General features: G+C 43.5%; 1 protein-coding gene across 1 annotated transcript in view; it reads left to right on the top strand.

Moving 5' to 3' along the window:
* Positions 1-1,330: 1,330 nt before the first annotated feature.
* The window catches only part of LOC144688894 (major facilitator superfamily domain-containing protein 12-like), a 62,320-nt gene continuing 45,390 nt past the window's right edge, over positions 1,331-18,260 (top strand). The window contains exon 1 of the mRNA XM_078555914.1: positions 1,331-1,973. Within this exon, the coding sequence (XP_078412040.1) occupies positions 1,703-1,973 (271 nt within the window). The 5' untranslated portion in view covers positions 1,331-1,702. The remainder of the gene's footprint in view (positions 1,974-18,260) is intronic.

Genomic DNA, 18,260 nt, shown 5'->3' with positions numbered 1-18,260 from the left:
TTTTAACCCCATTTCTTGTGTATTCCTGGAGGGGAAAAACAAACATACCTTTTGCCCAGTTCTGCTTTCTTTTCAACTCACATATGTCCACAGTCTGGTATATAACTCACAGGAGATGGTTTCTGTTAAAATGGTAATCAGCTTTCATTATCTCCGCAACCACAGGAGATTACAGTTCAGTTTTTGCATTGCATCTTTCGCTTTGAAGTGTGTCTGTCTGAGGTAGGCCTTGACACCTTTTTAGATGCAACATTCCGTTCTCTGGATTAGTTGGCCAAGTGTAATCCACATAAGAATTTTCCAGCAAGTGGTTACTTTACAGTCTCAGCCAACTTTTCCTTGTATGTCCTTCTTTTCAAAAAATACACATCTTACTTAAAAGTTCAATGTATCCTTGGTCATGGCAGTGTTGATTCATCACACACCTTTCAGAGAGAGCAGGACCAGATGAGCATTCTCTGGTGTCGATTACCGAGTTAAACTGGCTCATCCCAAAAGAAAATATTCAGATAATAGTTCAAAAGTACTGTTTACAAAGTTTACTGAGTGAGCTCTGAGTTCAAATTAAATAGACATCTTTACTTGCACCAATCATTGTATGGGATCATTAGTTGTATGGGATCATTAGTTGTATGGGATCATTAGTTGAAGGATAGAAGATGTTCAAAATAGAAAAACTACAAATAACTTCACTTTAAAAGTGTTTAGAAATTTGGCATTAAAATAACTTCAGATATTTTATTGAAATTGAAACACTCGGCATCGAAACAGCCAAAAGGATAATTGGCAAAATCGACTGCCCCTAAAATTCTGTGGATACAAAATGTAGAAAACCACACACATAAGAAATCTACTTTCAGTTTATGTCTTGAGGTTTGCTGACTTAGTAATTCGGCTTCTCCATTTGGTGAAACAGGAGTCAGAACCTACATTTCTTACAAAAATATACCTTATTCATTAAAATAGCTGAAAGAATATTACAAAACATTTCTAAATGGCCATCATAGAAAGTGCAGTGATATTCAAATTTTCTACATACATCATGTTGCACTCTGAGCTGTTTCAATACACAATAAAAAGAACATTTCAAAGTGGTCATTACAGGAAGCATTCAAATTCAGAGCCCAAATCTTGGGATTCCAACGCCCGCTTCCTCGGGTGACAACAAAGAGTCACCAGGGGTCAGCCTGTCTTGTGTCTCTGGATTTTTAGGGGAGACGCAGCCGGCGGAGGTCCCGCCCCAGTCCCTCGCTCATTGGGCTGCGGGAGTGGAGCGTCGGGGAAGCCGCCCCCCCAACCCACCCACCGTTACCAATCGGCCCTCCAACCGGAGTCTGAGTGAGTTTGAGCTCATATGACCGGCTGGTTATTTATGACCAGGGGGAGGAGAGGGGCAAGCGGAGAAAGTAACAGGGACGGTTCAATGTTATAGCGGAACATGGAGCCGGGGAAGGAAGGACATGGTGACAGTGTAAAGCCTATGTAAACAGCCTGGCTCCTTTAGCACGGATTGGCTTTAAGGCTTTTGTTAGCTGATTAAGATCTGTCTTCCGAGGGCTTGGTTAGTTTCGTTTTGCAACCGACTCGCTGGAGAAACGGGTCGGTTTCAGTTTTAAGGGAGGGCTGGGGGTGGGAGGGCTGGGGGTGGGAGGGGGTGAAATTTGACCCTATATTTTTTACTAGTATCTGTCTGAGCACATTCATGATTATGGCTGATGAACCCTCCTTGCCTCTCTCTGCCCGCCTGTCCTATGCGGTCGGACACTTTCTGAATGACTTGTGCGCGTCCATGTGGTTCACTTATCTCTTGGTTTATTACCACACGGTCCTGGCCATTAACAACTACAATGCGGGCATCCTGCTGCTGATCGGGCAGATAGCGGACGGAATCTGCACCCCGCTCATCGGCTACGAGTCGGATCGCACCCCTGGCTGCGGGAACTACGGGAAGAGGAAGACGTGGCATCTGATTGGTGAGTGTAACACTTTGGTCTTATCGCACGGGCAAGTTTAAATGCACTTTTTGTGTTAAGCAAAAGAAGCCTATTCTGCCCCCCTCCCTCCCTTGTTTTTCAGCGATCACATTAGGTGGCGGTGGTGGTGGTTTAGTGTTAACATAATGATTTTCACATGCGGATGTGATTTACGTGCCCTGTGATGACACTGTCAATGTGCTCATACGCATTTGCTAATTTCTTAAACCCAATGAATGCACCCAGTGGTAAGTTGGAAATCATGCCTCGTGGACCTTCACTGTATATAGTTTATTTCATATAGTTGTGGAATGGTGAAGGATCAAGGCTCACTATATCAATGCAAAAACAAAAATTGCTGGAAAAACTCAGCAGGTCTGACAGCATCTATGAAGAGAAAGACAGAGTTAACCGTTTGAGTCCGTATGACTTCTTCAGAGCTAAAGAGAAGTAGAAATGTGGTGAAATGTACACTGTTTAAGGGGGGGGGGGGGGGTGACCAGTGTTGGCCTTCTATCCAGCTTCACCTGTCCCACCCTCCCCCTTTAAACAGTATATATATTTCACCACATTTCTACTCTTTAGTTCTGAAGAATAGTCATACGGACTCGAAACGTTATCTCTGTCTTTCTTTCCAAAGTTGCTGTCAGACCTGCTGAGTTTTTGTTTTTGTTTCAGATTTCCAGCATCTGCAGTATTTTGCTTTTATCACTATATCAACACTCTTATTTAAACACCCAAGGTTGAATATAGCTGGAGAGGTGAATGGGATAATGAGCAATAACTTGCATTTATATAGCACCTTTTTTAATGTAGGAAAGCTTCACTTGAGTGTACTAGGACACATGTTGACACAGATCCAAAGATGGAAATATTGTGTGACAGACTAAACTTGGTCAAAGAGATGGGTTTGAGAGGGTTTTAAAGAAAATGAGAGAGAGAGAGAGAGAGATGAGAAGCAAAGTGGTGTAGGAAAGGCGATTCCAGAAATCGGGGCCTAGGCAGCTGAAGGTACACGTGCATCCCTGTTACCTTCACCCAATCTCTGACATAAGACCAGGATTAGAGGAGGTTAGAGGTAGGGAGGGGTGAGGCCACGGGGTGGTGTTGGGGGGGGGCGGGGGGGGATTTGAACATGATGAATGTTTTGATTTGAGCTCAAGTTTATAGTAGATTGGTGGCTGGGAGAGTATTCAGTAGCCTAGTCAACAAATAATAAAGGCATAGATGGATGGTTTCAGTAACAAGAGAACTGGAGGTAGGGACAATGAATACCACCAGCTTTAACCCCCCCTCAAAGCCGCGCACAATCCTGACTTGTAAAAATCACAGAATTGGTATGGTGCAGAAGGAGGCCATTTGGCCCATTGTGTCTGCACTGGCTCTCTGAATGAGTAACTCACTTCGTGTCATTCTCTTTCCTTCTTCCTGTAACACTGCACATTCTATCTTTTCAGGTAATTCCCTTTTGAATGCTTCAATTGGATGTACACCCACCACACACTGAGACAGTACATTCCAAACCCTAACCACTCACTGCATGAAAAAGTCTTGCTCATATCACGATTGTTTCTTTTACTAATTACTTTAAATTTGTGCCCTCTTGTTCCTAACCCTTTCATGAGTGGGATCAGTTTCTCCCTATCTTCTGTCCAGACCTCTCATGATTTTAAATACCTCTATCAAATCTCCTCTTGGCAGCCTTTTCTCTAAGAATATAGTGCAGTTCCTTCACTGTCGCTGGGTCAAAATCCTGGAACTCCTTCACTAACTGCACTGTGGATGTACCTGAGGTACATCAGGAGCCTGGGAAGAGTGTCCTGCAGTCAGTTCTTATTTTCAACGAGAGTGACATCACAAGACAGCGCAAATGAGCGGCAGAGCAATCAGAACCAGTGCTAATGTGGGGAAGTTTCAAAAAGTGATGTCAGCATAAAGGTGAGAACTGATTGGTAAGTAGTGGGTAAGTGTTTTTCTCCAGTTTAAAATAGATTAAGCTAAGGAAAGGTAAGAGTTCAAGTTTAAAAGTACATAAATAATTTAACGTTTTTTACTGTATTTAACTTAAAGTAAGGGGTTTTTTCCAACTAAAGGCATGACAGGGCAGCTCAGTCCCGTCTTATGTTCAGCCTGCAACATGTGGGAAGTCCTTGCACTCTGACTGACCGCGTGTGCAGGAAGTGCCACCAGTTGCAGCTACTTGAGCTCTGAGTTTCGGAGCTTGAGCAGCAGCTGGAGGCGCTGAGGTGCATCCGCACAGCTGAGAGTTTCGTGAGTAGCACATTTTTAAATGTGGTCACCCCACAGTTTATGGAAGTCCAGACAGAGAGGGAATGGGTGACCATCGGTCAGAAGAAAGGTGTCAGGCAGGTAGTCAGGAAATCCCCAGGGTGCATCTTGCTCGAGAACCATTTTTCTGCTTTGGAAAATGGTGAGAGTGACGGTTCCTCTGGGGAGTGCAGCCACGCTCATGGCACTGTGAGTGGCTCAGCTGCACAGGGTGGGGAGGAGAAAAAGGGGAAGAGCAATATTGGTAGGAGACTTGGATAGTAAGGGGAACAGACAGGCATTTCTGCAGCCGTAGATGTGACTCCAGGATGGTATGTTGCCTCCCTGGTGCCAGGGTCAAGGATGTTACTGAACGGCTGCAGGGCATTCTAAAGGGGGAGGGCAAACAGACAGAGACCGTGGTACATATTGATACCAATGACATAGGTAGAAAGAGGGTTGAGGTCCTGCAAGCAGAATTTAGGGAGCTAAGAAGCAGATTAAAAAACAGGACCTCCAAAGATAATAATCTCTGGATTAATTCCGGTGCCACGTACTAGTGAGTATAGAAATAGGAGGTTAGTCCAGATGAATGTGTGGCTGGAGAGATGGTGCAGGAGGGAGGGCTTTAGATTTCTGGGACATTGGAACCGTTTCTGGGGGCAGTGGGACCTGTACAAGGCGGATGGGTTGCACCTGAACCGGAATGGGACCAACATCCTTGCGGGGAGCTTTGTTAGTGCTGTTGGGGAAGGTTTAAATTAACTTGGCAGGGGGATGGGATCCTGAGAGGAGGTTCAGCAGGGGGAGATGAACAGCCAAAATTAGAAGTGAAGAAGTGAGTCTGGAAGGCATAGAAATTATAGGCCAGTTAAGGCACAAGGGAGTTTGGCAAGGTTGGATGGTATTTATTTTAATGCAAGGAGTCTGATGAATAAGGCAAATGAGTTGAGGGCACAAATTAACACATGGAAGTATGATGTCATTGCTGTCACAGAGACATGGTTGAGAGAGGGGCAGGATTGGCAGCTCAATATTCCAGGATATAGGGTCTTCAGGCGAGACAGGGAAGGAGGTAAAAGAGGAGGGGGTATCGCAATATTGATCAAGGGATCAATTACAGCAGTAAGGAGGGATGACATTTTAGAAGGCTGCTCAAATGAAGCCATATGGGCAGAACTGAAAAACAAAAAAGGAGCAATCACATTGCTGGGAGTGTACTATAGGCCCCCAAACAGTCAGAGAAATAGAAGAGCAGATATGTAGGCAAATTTCAGAAGTGTAAAAATAATAGGGTATTAATAGTGGGGGATTTCAACTTCCCCAATATTAACTGGGTTAGTCATAATGTGATAGGTTTAGAGGGAGCAGAATTCTTAAAATCCAGGAGAGCTTTTTAAGCCAGTATGTAGAAGGTCCTACAAGAGAGGGGGCAGACCTGGACTTAATTTTAGGGAATGAAGCTGGGCAAATGTAGAAGTATCAGTGGGGGAGCATTTTGCAGATAGCGATCATAACTCCGTTAGATTCAAGGTTGTTATGGAAGAGGACAAGGATGGGCCAGAAATCAGAGTTCTAAAATGGGGGAAGGCCAATTTTAATAAGATCAGATATGATTTGGCCAGAGTTGCCTGGGAGCAGCTACTTTTAGGTAAATCTGCGTCAGAGCAGTGGGACTCATTCAAGAAGGAAATAGGGAGAGTACAGGGCCAATATATTCCAGTAAAGATAAAGGGCGGGACCAACAAATCCAGGGAACCCTGGATGTTGAGGGATAAAGAGAAAAAGGGAGGCTTATGACAGATAGCAAGGACTCAAAACAGCAGAAGCCCTAGAGGAGTATAGAATGTGTAGGGGGCAACTTACAAAGGAAATTAGGAGAACAAAAAGGGGGCATGAGAAAACATTGGCAGGTAAAATAAAGGAAAATCCAAAGTTATTTTTCAAGTACATTAAGAGTAAGAGGATAACTAGGGAAAGAGTAGGGCCCATTAAGGAGCATAGTGGTAATTTGTGTGTGGAGCCGGAAGACGTAGGTAGGGTTCTAAATGAGTACTTTGTGTCAGTGTTCACAAGTGAGAGGGACGACGTGGGTGTGGAAATCAGGCAGAAGGACTGTGATATAATTAAAGAAATTAGCATAGAAAGGGAGGAGGTTCTAAGTGGTCTGGCAGGCTTAAAATAAATCTCCGGGCCCAGATGAAATGTATCCCAGGCTGTTGAGTGAGGCAAGGGAGGAGATAGCAGGGGCGCTGGCAATAATTTTCAATACCTCTCTGGCCACAGGAGAGGTACCAGAGGACTGGAGGACAGCCAATGTGGAACCGTTATTCAAGAAGGGAGGAAGGGAACTACAGGCCAGTCAGTCTAACCTCAGTGGTGGGGAAACTATTGGAAGCAATTCTGAGGGACAGAATTAATCTACACTTAGAGAGGCAGGGATTAATCAAGGACAGTCAGCGTGGTTTTGAGGGGAGGTCATGTCTGACCAATTTGAGGTGACCAGGTATGTAGAGGGTAATGCATTTGACATAGTCCACTTGGACTTTAACAAGGCTTTTGATAAGGTCGCATGAGAAGCTGGTAATGAAGGTAAGAGCGATCCAATGGGATCCAAGGCAAGCGGATGACACAAAAATTGGTGGGGTGTTAAATAGTGAGGAGGATAGCCTTAGATTACAGGAGGATATAGACAGGCTGGTCAGATGGGCTGAGCAGTGGCAAATGGAATTTAATCTGGATAAGTGTGAGGTGATGCACTTGGGCAGGACAAACAAGGCACGGGAATACATGAAGAATGGTAAGACCCTGGGAATCAGAGGAACCTTGGTGTGCATGTCCACCGGTCCCTTAAGGCAGCAGGACAGGTAGATAAGGTGGTTAAGAAGGCATATGGGATACTTGCCTTTATTAGCCGAGGCATAGAATATAAGAGCAGGGAGGGTATGCTGGAACTGTATAAAACGCTGATTACGCCACAGCTAGAGTATTGCGTGCAGTTCTGCAATCCGCACTATAGGAAGGATGTGATTGCACTAGAGGAAGAATGTGATTGCGCTAGAGGAAGGATGTGATTGCGCTAGAGGAAGGATGTGATTGCGCTACAGAGTGCAGAACAGATTTACCTGGATGTTGCCTGGGCTGGAGAGTTTTAGTTATGAGGAGAGATTGGATAGACTGGGGTTATTTTCCTTGGAGCAGAGGAGATTGACGGGGGACATGGTGTATAAAATTGAGGGGCATAGATAGGGTAGACAGGGAGGAACTTTTCCCTTGGTGGAGGGATCAATAATCAGGGGGCAGGAGGTTTAGAGGGGATGTGAGGAAGAATTTTTTCACCCAAATGGTGGTGGGAATCTGGAACTCACTACCTGAAAGGGTGGTAGAGGCAGATACACTCATAACATTTAAGAAGTATTTGGATGTGCACTTGCAATGTCATGGCATACAAGATTATAGGCATAGTGCTGGAAAATGGGATTAGAATAGTTAGGTACTTGTTTGACTGGCGCAGACTCGATGGGCCGAAGGGCCTTTTTCTGTGCTGTAGACCTCTATGACATGTACTGCAACTCATGAAGGTGGTTCATCACCACCTTCTCGAGGCTTATTAGGGATGGGCAATAAAAGCTGGCCTAGTCAGTGATGCCCACATCCCAAAAATGAATATAAAATGAAGTAGAAATGGATGGTATTTGTGTTGGAGAGGATGTGTTTGGAAACCCAACTCAATCCAATAGGACCCTATTGCAAAAAAAAAAATCAGACTGAGATAGTCACCATGGAGGGGTACGGCAGCAGTGGTAAGGGAACGGAGCTTGTATGGGGCTTAGGTCTTATCCATGTTTAATTTGAGGAAATTGCAGCTCATCGAGGACTGGTGTTGGACAAGACCAATAACGGTGGTGGGGGAAGTGATGAAGTAGAATTGGGTGTTGTCTGTGTACACGTGGAACCTGATGGTGTTTTTGGATGAAATTGTGGAGGGGCAGCATATAGGCAAGAAATAAGCTGGGGTGGGGGGGTTGGTTTAGGTGCCAAGGGTATATCCACGTGGGCCTCCAAAAGTAACAGCTGGATAGTTAAGTGGAATTGGGCAAGGACTGTCCCACTTGCTGGGTTTAGGGTGAGGAAGTGCTGAAATATAGTATGGTTAACCATGTTAAATGTGCAGAGAAGCTGAGGGATAGTGCAATGCAGTCACCGAGGATGTCACTTACTTGTGGTTTTAGGGATGCTTCAACATTTTCAGCAAAATGAAATGAAATTCTAGGTTTGAGACTTGTTTTCTGATGAGGAATTTTTTGTTCCGTCTTCTCTTGGGTGGACTGCGTGAAAGAACTGCTCCTGGACCATCCCCTTTGTGCCTTTTTTAGAATTCATTCATGGGATGTGGGCTTTGCCGGCTAGGCCCGCATTTATTGCCTGCCCCTAATTGCCCTTGAGAAGGTGGTGGTGAGCTGCCACCATGTATGATGATGAGAATCAGACCTCCCTAATATTATACAGGGATTCGTATATTATCCTGGGATAGTTGAGTATATCACTGCAACTAGTTTTTTCTGGTAGTGTTGACCTGAATAGACCTGGAACTAATTAAACAAAGATTTGGGCCATCTTAGATCCATTATGAAGTCCGGTGAACAGTGAGGAGGATGTTGGTAGACTTCAGGAGGACATAGATGGGCTGATGGAATGGGCAGGCATTCGGCAGATTAAATTTAACTCGCGTGAAGTGACACATTTTGGTCGGAAGAATGAGGAGTGGCAATATGGAATAAAGAGCACAATTGTAAAGGGGGCGAGGAACAGACATCCTCGGGAACAAATTGTTGAAGGTGGCAGGGCAAGTTGAGAAAGTGACTCAAAAGGCAGACGAGGCCGTGGGCTTTATAAATGGAGTGACAGAGCACAAAAGTAAAGGAGCTACGATGAATCTTTTATAAAACACTAGCTCAGCCTCAACTGGAGTAATGTGTTCAAAGTCTGGACACCACTTTAGGAAGAATGCGAAGGCCTTGAAGAGTGTAGAGAAAAGATTTGAAAGAATTGTTCTAGGGGTGAGGAGCTTCAATTATGTGGATAGATTAGCGAAGCTGGGTTGTGAAGGTTGAAAGGAGATTTGATGGAGGAACTCAAAATCGTGAGGGGTTTGGGCAAATTAGATAAGGGGAAACTGTTTTCATTGCAGAAGGCTTGAGAACCAGCTGACACAGTTAATGATTGGCAAAAGAACTAAAGGCAGTATGAAGAAAACCTTTTTCTTAATGCAGTGGGTGTTTATGATCTGTGTGCAGCCTGAAAGGGTGGAGGGGGTAGATTTAATGGTGACTTTCAAAAGGGAATTGGATAAGTGTTTGATGGGAAAGCATTTTCAGGGCTACAAGGAAAGGGTGGGGTGCTGGATTGCTCTTGCAGAGAGCCAGCGCATATTCAATGGGCCAAATGGCCACCTCCTATGCATTAACCATTCTATGGTTCTAAGACAATGTACTTTTTCAACAATTGCTTTCTTGCGTCTTTTGTCTCTTGTTCCTTTGTCCATGCGTAATTTTGTTTTTTTCTGAAGGGAATGTGAACTTTTGGTCTAATCATATAGAATGACCTATTTAATGTTGTGACAGTGATCTGCATATATTTGAAAGAGTTTGTACTCTTCTGGCACAGATATTTGAAGCATGTAAATACTTGAGAGGCTTGGGTTTAAAGGGATATGGAGAAAGGATAGGCCATCAGGAATGAAAAGATAAACATGTCATGGCCAATATGGCAGAGAAGGTTTAATGAGCTGAATCGATTCCTGTCTTGTCTTGGGGCTTCTGGTAACAGGTTTTAGAAATATCTGATAGCACCCTCGGACCCCTAATGAACAATGTGTGCAGATTCCTCTAGAACATTTTAAAAATTCACTTATGGGATGTGGGCATTGCTAGTTAGGCCAGCACTTATTGCCCTTGAGAAGGTGGTGGTGAGCCGCTGCCTTGAATCGCTGCGGTCCTTGTGGTGTAGATACATCCACAGCGCTGTTAGGGCGAGAGTTCCAGGATTTTGACCCAGTGATAGTGAAGGAACGACGATATATTTCCAAGTCAGGATGGTGTGGCTTGGAGGGGAATTTCCAGGTGGTGGTGTTCCCATGTATCTGCTGCCCTTGTCCTTGTAGATGGTAGTGGTCGTGGGTTTGGAAGGTGATGTCTAATGAGCCTAGGTGAGTTTCTGCAGTGCATCTTGTAGATGGTACACTCTGCCACAATGCATTGGTGGTGGAGGGAGTGAATGGCACACCTTTCACAAACAATCAAATGGGCTGCTTTGTCCTGGATGGTGTCAAGCTTCTTGAGTGTTGTTAGAGCTGCACTCATCCAGGCTAGTGGGGAGTATTCCATCACACTCCTGACTTGTGCCTTGTAGATGGTGGACAGGCTTTGGTGAATCTGGAGATGAGTTACTTGCCATAGGATTCCTAGCCCCTGACCTGTTCTTGTAGCCACAGTATTTATATGGCTAGCCCAGTTCAGTTTCTGGTCAATGGTAACTCCCAGGATGTTGATATTGGGGGATTCAGTGATGGTAATGCTATTGAATGTCAAGGGGCAATGATTAGGTTCTCTTGTTGGAGATGGTCATTGCCTGACACTTGTGTAGTGTGAATGTTACTTGCTATTTGTCAGCCCAGGCCTGGATATGTCCAGGTCTTGCTGCATTTGGATATGGACTGTGTCCATATCTGAGGAGTCGCGAATGGTACTGAACATTGTGCAAGCACCCCCACTTCTGATGTTTATGATTAAGGAAGGTCATTGATGAAGCAGCTGAAGATGGTTGGACCTAAGACATTACTCTTTAATTGCCTGCCAAATACATAATTTAGCCCTGGCTCAGTTTTCTTCGTTGGTCAGTGTGGTGACTATATTACTGGGAGAAATGTCTTTATAATTGCAGTACCTCCTGGTCCCCGACCCACCACCCAGAGAGGTGGGCAATACAAAAAACAAAATGTGATCTAATGAATGAAATAAGTCTGCAACATTCTTATGTGATAACTTGATTCTCGTTATTTAGAACATTTGGAGGCAACAAAAGCACAGATGTTAGTTTCAACATCAACTAAGATGAGACAGGGACAGAAACCGGTGATGTTACCGGGGGGCATTAGTGGTCTTTATGGTGGAGAGGGAACAAAAAGCTTCAGCCTCCAGATTAGGCACAGTCTCCACTTAAATAAAAATAAACCTTGTGCAAGGTATACAAATTTGTGAAGAAGGATTGTAGCCTCTCCTTGGGCTTTTGCGCATTCACAATGTTGTGTGGGGGATGACCAGAGGGGAGGATATCTAATGCACTTCATTTTAACTGTAGACTTAGTTCAGTTAAAGTGAAGAATATTTTGTTCAGGAGTTTTACTTACTAGTGGTCCAATGCATTGGTATTTCAGGACAATATTTCGCAGAGTGGAATTGAGATTCACGTCTGTCGGTCTCTCTCTTGTGCGAGCTGTTTTTATAAAGCTGTCAGATGGAGGCATGACGGAAGGAAGGTTGGAACAGTGGGTTCCCTGTCAACACAAAAACAGAAATACCTGGAAAAACTCAGCAGGTCTGGCAGCATCGGCGGAGAAGAGCAAAGTTGACGTTTCGAGTCCTCTTTGTCAACTTTGTTCTTCTCCGCCGATGCTGCCAGACCTGCTGAGTTTTTCCAGGTATTTCTGTTATTGTTTTGGATTTCCAGCATCTGCAGTTTTTTGTTTTTATCCCTGGGTTCCCTGTCATTCTTGCCTGCTTTTCAATGGCACTTATGGGAGAGCTGAGAAACTTTTGCCCAAAGAATGATGTGAGGTGCAAAGAGAGAACTAAAATACAGGGTAACGGGGATTCCAATGATCTGGAATACTTAACCTTTCAGCAAAATACAAAACAAAAATCACTTTTATACAGTAGGTGATTCAGAATGTCACTTTAATGAAACTACTATAAATCTATAGCAGATCTGAAACGAGTCAGTTTAAAAATAGACTGCTTTCTTCCTGTTTCAAGTTTGATCTGGAAAATGCTCTTGGGTACAGTGTTGCTGGTCTCTCCTATAAGGTGACGTCCTGTTTCTTCTGTGGGCAGGTTTACTTGTTTTTGATATCTGTTTAGACAGATCTAACCACCTGCATTTCTTTAAGCTTGTCGCATTTTGTTAAATCTAAATTTCCTCTATTATAAACCTTTGTCTGTCTTCCTGTTGATTCTGACTGCAAGAAGTAGATGAACGGTATATCTAACAGCCTCCCATTCAGGGATTCACGAGTTGACCTGTCAGCTAAACTGATTACTCTGTCTGCTAGGATCACATTTTCTTCAGATACAGTGCGCAGTGCCTGCGCACCATTAGTTGTGGTGATTTGCTTAACATTTTTGTCCCGCGTCATGAAAATATAATAATTTTCATAGTATTGTAATTTATTGTAAAGGTAGGTTAATAGCGGGGTTTGGATTAGTTTCTGTGTATGTGTGTGTATGGGTTTTAATTGAATTGCAGACAGCTGGTCTGGGTGCTTTGTATCAGAAGGGAAACTGGGTTTGAAATGCTAAATACGTAAACATGGCTGAAATTTTAGAATGGGAGGAGTGAAGAATGTTTTTACTTTTAGATAAACCAGAGGCGTGAATTTCGAAGAGATGGTAAGGTGTTACACCTAGCCAACAGAGGCTAAGCCAAACAATGTTTATTTTTCCCTAAGATTACTGATGATATAAATCTTTCATAGTACTCATTATGGAAAAGGTAAAGTTACAAAGACATATTGGAACAATGGGATTTGCATTAAAAAGGGAGAAATGTGTATAAAGGAGATGACGTTATGTGTCCATTCTAGGATCCAACAAGTGTGAAAAGCCTCCATGTACCAAGCTGCTGTCTCCAGGAATCCAAGCTAAGGGAATTAATTTTAAATATCACTGTCCAGGGTACTGTGTGCTTTGTCTGGGTCTGTTAAAATCTGTTGTTTTACTGTTGCCTTAACAGAGGTGTAACTGGGAGCTAGATTAATTAGGGGATTTAGGAGTTATCATAATTTGTAGACCTATGTATGTGCTTAAAATCATTTATTAATGTTTAATTTAGTTTTGTAAAAAAACCTCTAAGACTCAGTGGACTTATTACTACTGAATTCAGGGTACGCATCTTGAAATAAAAATACAAATTGCAAAAACGCATGTGGCAGCTGTTTCAAGTTTCCCTCTGGGATTTCAGCATTTACCATCTGCTGTGCAATAACACATGGCTAATGGACTAGGGATGTGATAATAGACCCTTGTTGCATCAATTTGAACGAGAATGCGTGTGATATTTTCCAAGCAGTGCTTTGTTTTTTGTGATCCTTTCTAAATGGGGCTGTCTGGCTTCATTGCACATTCAACAGTGCCTGCAGCCTTTCTGGTGGAGTGTTACAGATCACTCGGAGTCCGAGTTGCTGTGGCAACATGCACTTTTACGTGCATGGTGTAGTCTGGAGTTATGGATAGTGATGGTGGAGTCTCCAACTCTCTTTCCATCACATGACTGACCAGAAATCCTTCCTGCTACTACCACCAGAAGGATTTGCAGGTTGATACTCTTGCCTTTTTGGCTGCGTTAAGAACACCTCTTCCTTGGCCATCAAGTCCTGGGGAGAGACTCAAACTGAAGCTTCTGACTCAGGCAGGGATGCTACCTACTGCACCACAAGACCCCCATGCAGCCTTTACAAATTCACTTTATTTTACAACACAACTTCTTTTCAATTAAAGGGATATGTGAAAGAAATAGTCGAAAATACAGGAATGTGACATTGGATGATGATCTTTTTACATTTTATGACTTCTCTAAACAATTTTTTAATGTTTCTGGATTATGTTGTCACCCTGCAGAATAATAGTACTTGGAAGCACTATTATTTGGTGCACTATGCAGAATATAATCATTGATCATTTTCTGTTAACTGTTTCTAAGCATGTGTAGAAAAATCATAAGCATTTATATAATTTAAGGCATTTATTGAAAAGTAAATCTCCCCATGAACTCAATGGGTAAACATTGATCTTAGTGTGATATTGAGCCAGATGGAATGGGAAGATCCCAGCTGATAACATAATTGCCTTCAAGCTCTTGTACACGGGTATCCTGGCTGAACGTGCAGATGTAGGGTTGTCAGGTGAAGACATGCTAAGCTCAGGTATGATTTCCCAACTTTCTGCGTGATCCCACCACCCCCCCCAGACTCTGTTTCCTGTCAATATTCTTTGTCCTGTCTCTTGCATCGATCGGCACTCTTGGGCTGCTCGAGAAGTGTTGCACTCGATCCCACCAACAGTAAGTGGCATCAGAAAGGAAAGATGAAGTGACTGCTTTAACTGAACTCTCTTCATTCCTCCAATCTTTCTCTGATACTCGTCCTCACAATTTAGTTTCTTTTTCCTTTTTAAAAAAAAAAATTCCAACTTTCTGCAATCATGAAAACTGAAACTAAAGGACAAAATTAAATGAACAAATCTTAGAAAGTGGATTTTGGAGCCAGAAAGTGCTATTTTATTCAGAACAAAATACAGGGCCCATTTTTGCCTAGGTAATTTCCTTTAACTTTTTCTGTGGCATGTTTTCAGTTCTATTATACAAACCCTGGTAGCTCACTCATCAATACCTGAAACATTTTGCTATTTCCGGCACTTTTTTTAACATAAAATCAAATACAGTTCGCTGTTTTCACTTACACAATCTCTAACATAGTTTTGTTAACGGAAATGTGTGGTTTTACTTTTCAACATTTTTGGCTTTGCCCTTATTAACATATTCTCACACTCAGAGCAGCGAAATCTTTTCTAGTTCTTTAAACAAATTGTATTAAATTGGCCGGTGCTTTGAATGGAATGTGCACATTTCTGGATTAATGATTGAAAGGGTTGTTTATTTACTCTGGAAACCTTCCTATAATCTAATGCTGAAAGACTCCTTTGATATTATACTTGGTTACATGACTATGTATACCCCTACTGACCTTGTTTCAATTTCTACAGCATTATCACCTCAGGAGTTTAGTACTTGCAGATTTACTGCCTTGGAAATCTGTTATTGTTTACTGTTTGTTTTTTTTAATCCTTGCATTCCATGAGCGTTCTGGATGGTAAAAGCTCTGTTTGGGTAGTTCTGTGTGCTCCCAGGTGACTGCTTCATCTCCAAACCCATTGCTTTCCCTCACTGCTACCCAGTTCAAACTATAGACTGCTGCAAAGCTTTGGACAAAACATACTCAAATCAGTTGCTCTTCCTGGGAAAACTCAGTAGGTCTGGCAGCATCGGTGGAGAAGAGCACAGTTGACCTTTCGAGTCCTCATGACCCTTCTGTTGAACAGAAGGGTCATGAGGACTCGAAAGGTCAACTGTGCTCTTCTCCACCGATGCTGCCAGACCTGCTGAGTTTTTCCAGGTATTTCTGTTTTTGTTTTTGTTTTGGATTTCCAGCATCCGCAGTTCTTTGCTTTTATCAGTTGCTCTTCCTCCTTGCCTCAAGGTGTGAAAAGTGCATACAAAATAGCAACCCTGCACACCCTGTTATTAGACTTGAGGTTAATAAGCATGCAACACGTTTTATTATTGACAGTTGCTCTCTGTGAAAGCCTAGTGACCTTATTAGCATCTGATTATTGCGAATAAGTTTGGTGATTGCCTTCACTCAAGTTCAGCTGGTTACTGTGAACAGTTTGGTCTCCATTTTAAAAAAAAATTCTTTCATGGGATGTGGGTGTTGCCAGCTAGGCCAGCGTTTCTTGACCACCCCTAGTTGCACTTGAGAAGGTGGTGGTGAGCTGCCTCCTTGAACTGGTGCAGTCCATGTGCTGTAGGTACACCCACAGTGCTGTTAGGGAGGGAGTTCCAGGAGTTTGACCCAGCGACAGTGAAGCACATTATTGAAATAACATGGAGGTAATGGCAAAGGTGCACTCCAAGATTAATGAGGAAAGGATAATCCCTATTGGGAACAATTGAACGAGCTGAGGCTCATGCAGAATGTGAATATCAACGTGGGCCATTTGGGCTCTTTGTGCTGTATGCTTTATATGCTGTAATCGAGCAGAAAAGACTGCAGGGATGGGGCTCGGGGCCTAACTAACCTAGTCGACACTCTCCCCTTCCAAGGTAGTTACTTACCTTTTTTTTTTGCCTCTGATCAGTCAGTGTAGGTAATTGCAGTTCTTGGGTTCAAGATGTCATTGGGTCTCAAAAAAATTGAACACCGGGCTACCTTTTTTAAAATAAAAGCAAAATACTGCGGATGCTGGAAATCTGAAACAAAAACAAAAATAGCTGGAAAAACTCAGCAGGTCTGACAGCATCTGCGGAGAGGAACACAGTTAACGTTTCAAGTCGTATGACTCTTCAACAGAACTAAAGAAAAATAGAAATGAGGTGAAATATAAGCTGGTTGAGGGGGGTGGGACAGGTAGAGCTGGATAGAGGGCCAGTGATAGGTGGAGGCAAAGAAGGGATTGCCAAAGATGTCATAGACAAAAGGACAAAGGGGTGTTGACGGTGGTGATATTATCTAAGGAATGTGCTAATGGTGACATTAAGGATAGAAAGCAGGACAAGCAAGGGACAGATAGCCCTAGTGGGGGTGGGGTGGGGGAAAGGGATCGAAATAAGCTAAAAGGTAGAGATAAAACAATGGATGGAAATACATTTAAAAATAATGGAAATAGGTGGGAAAAGAAAAAAATATATAAATTATTGGAAAAAGGGGGATAGGAAAGGGAGTGGGGATGGAGGAGAGGGTTCATGATCTGAAATTGTTGAACTCAATATTCAGTCTGGATGGCTGTAAAGTGCCTAGTCGGAAGATGAGGTGCTGTTCCTCCAGTTTGTGTTGAGCTTCACTGGAACAATGCAGCAGGCCAAGGATGGACATGTGGGCATGAGATCAGGGTGGAGTGTTGAAATGGCAAGCGACAGGGAGGTCTGGGTCATGCTTGTGGACAGACCGAAGGTGTTCCGCAAAGTGGTCACCCAGTCTGCGTTTGGTCTCTCCAATGTAGAGGAGACCGCATTGGGAGCAACGAATGCAGTAGACTAAATTGAGGGAAGTGCAAGTGAAATGCTGTTTCACTTGAAAGGAGTGTTTGGGCCCTTGGACGGTGAGGAGGGGGGAAGCAAAGGAGCAGGTGTTGCACCTTCTGCAGTTGCATGGGAAGGTGCCGTGGGAAGAGGTTGAAGTGTTGGGGGTGATGGAGTAGTGGACCAGGGTGTCCCGGAGGGATCGATCCCTGCGGAATGCCGCCGGAGGGGGAGGTGAAGGGAAGATGTGTTTGATGGTGGCATCATGCTGGAGTTGGCGGAAATGGCGGAGGATGATCCTTTTGAATGCGGAGGCTGGTGGGGTGATAAGTGAGGACAAGGGGAACCCTATCATGGTTCTGGGAGGGAGATAATATCGTGCAAAGATCATCAAGGAGTACAATGCAACCAACCGCTGATTCTTCACAAGGAGGGGGTGACCAATAAAGTTGACTTGTAATTTAGCTCAGTTGCCATTTTTGCCACCTGTTGGAAATAATTGCATAAGTTAATGAACTGTAAACTCAGCTGAGTCTGCAGGGTTTCGTAGCAACATCAAATGAGTCAGATTTCCAAATGAAGTAAGACTTGAGCAATGTGTAGTGCTGAGCACCTTGTGTGGATAGGTTTATTTTTCGTAAGGGAGATTTGCAACATGTTGGATAATTTGCTGGGAACCTTCTGTGTCTTGTCATTTTGGTACCTCTGTGCTGCTCCTTTTGTGAGAGAGTATGAGTTGCGAACATATCCTAGTGTTTCTTTTGGCTGCTTTGACAGTGGATGGAGTATCTACTGGGTGTTAGTGGGATCCACTTCAGATCGAAATTGCCTGCACCTCCTTTAGCTGGTTCAGGAGACAGCCGTCTAACTTAGTCAGCTGCTTTGGCTGGTCCTGGGGCATCTATCAATTGGAGTGGCTGGATATGATGTCGCTTTCCAGACAGCAGC

The sequence above is a fragment of the Cetorhinus maximus genome, chromosome 13, assembly GCF_964194155.1.
Source record: "Cetorhinus maximus chromosome 13, sCetMax3.hap1.1, whole genome shotgun sequence".
NCBI classification, from domain to species: domain Eukaryota; kingdom Metazoa; phylum Chordata; class Chondrichthyes; order Lamniformes; family Cetorhinidae; genus Cetorhinus; species Cetorhinus maximus.
The sequence above is the reverse complement of the archived record's forward strand: the minus strand, read 5'-3'. Positions and strand labels throughout refer to the sequence as shown.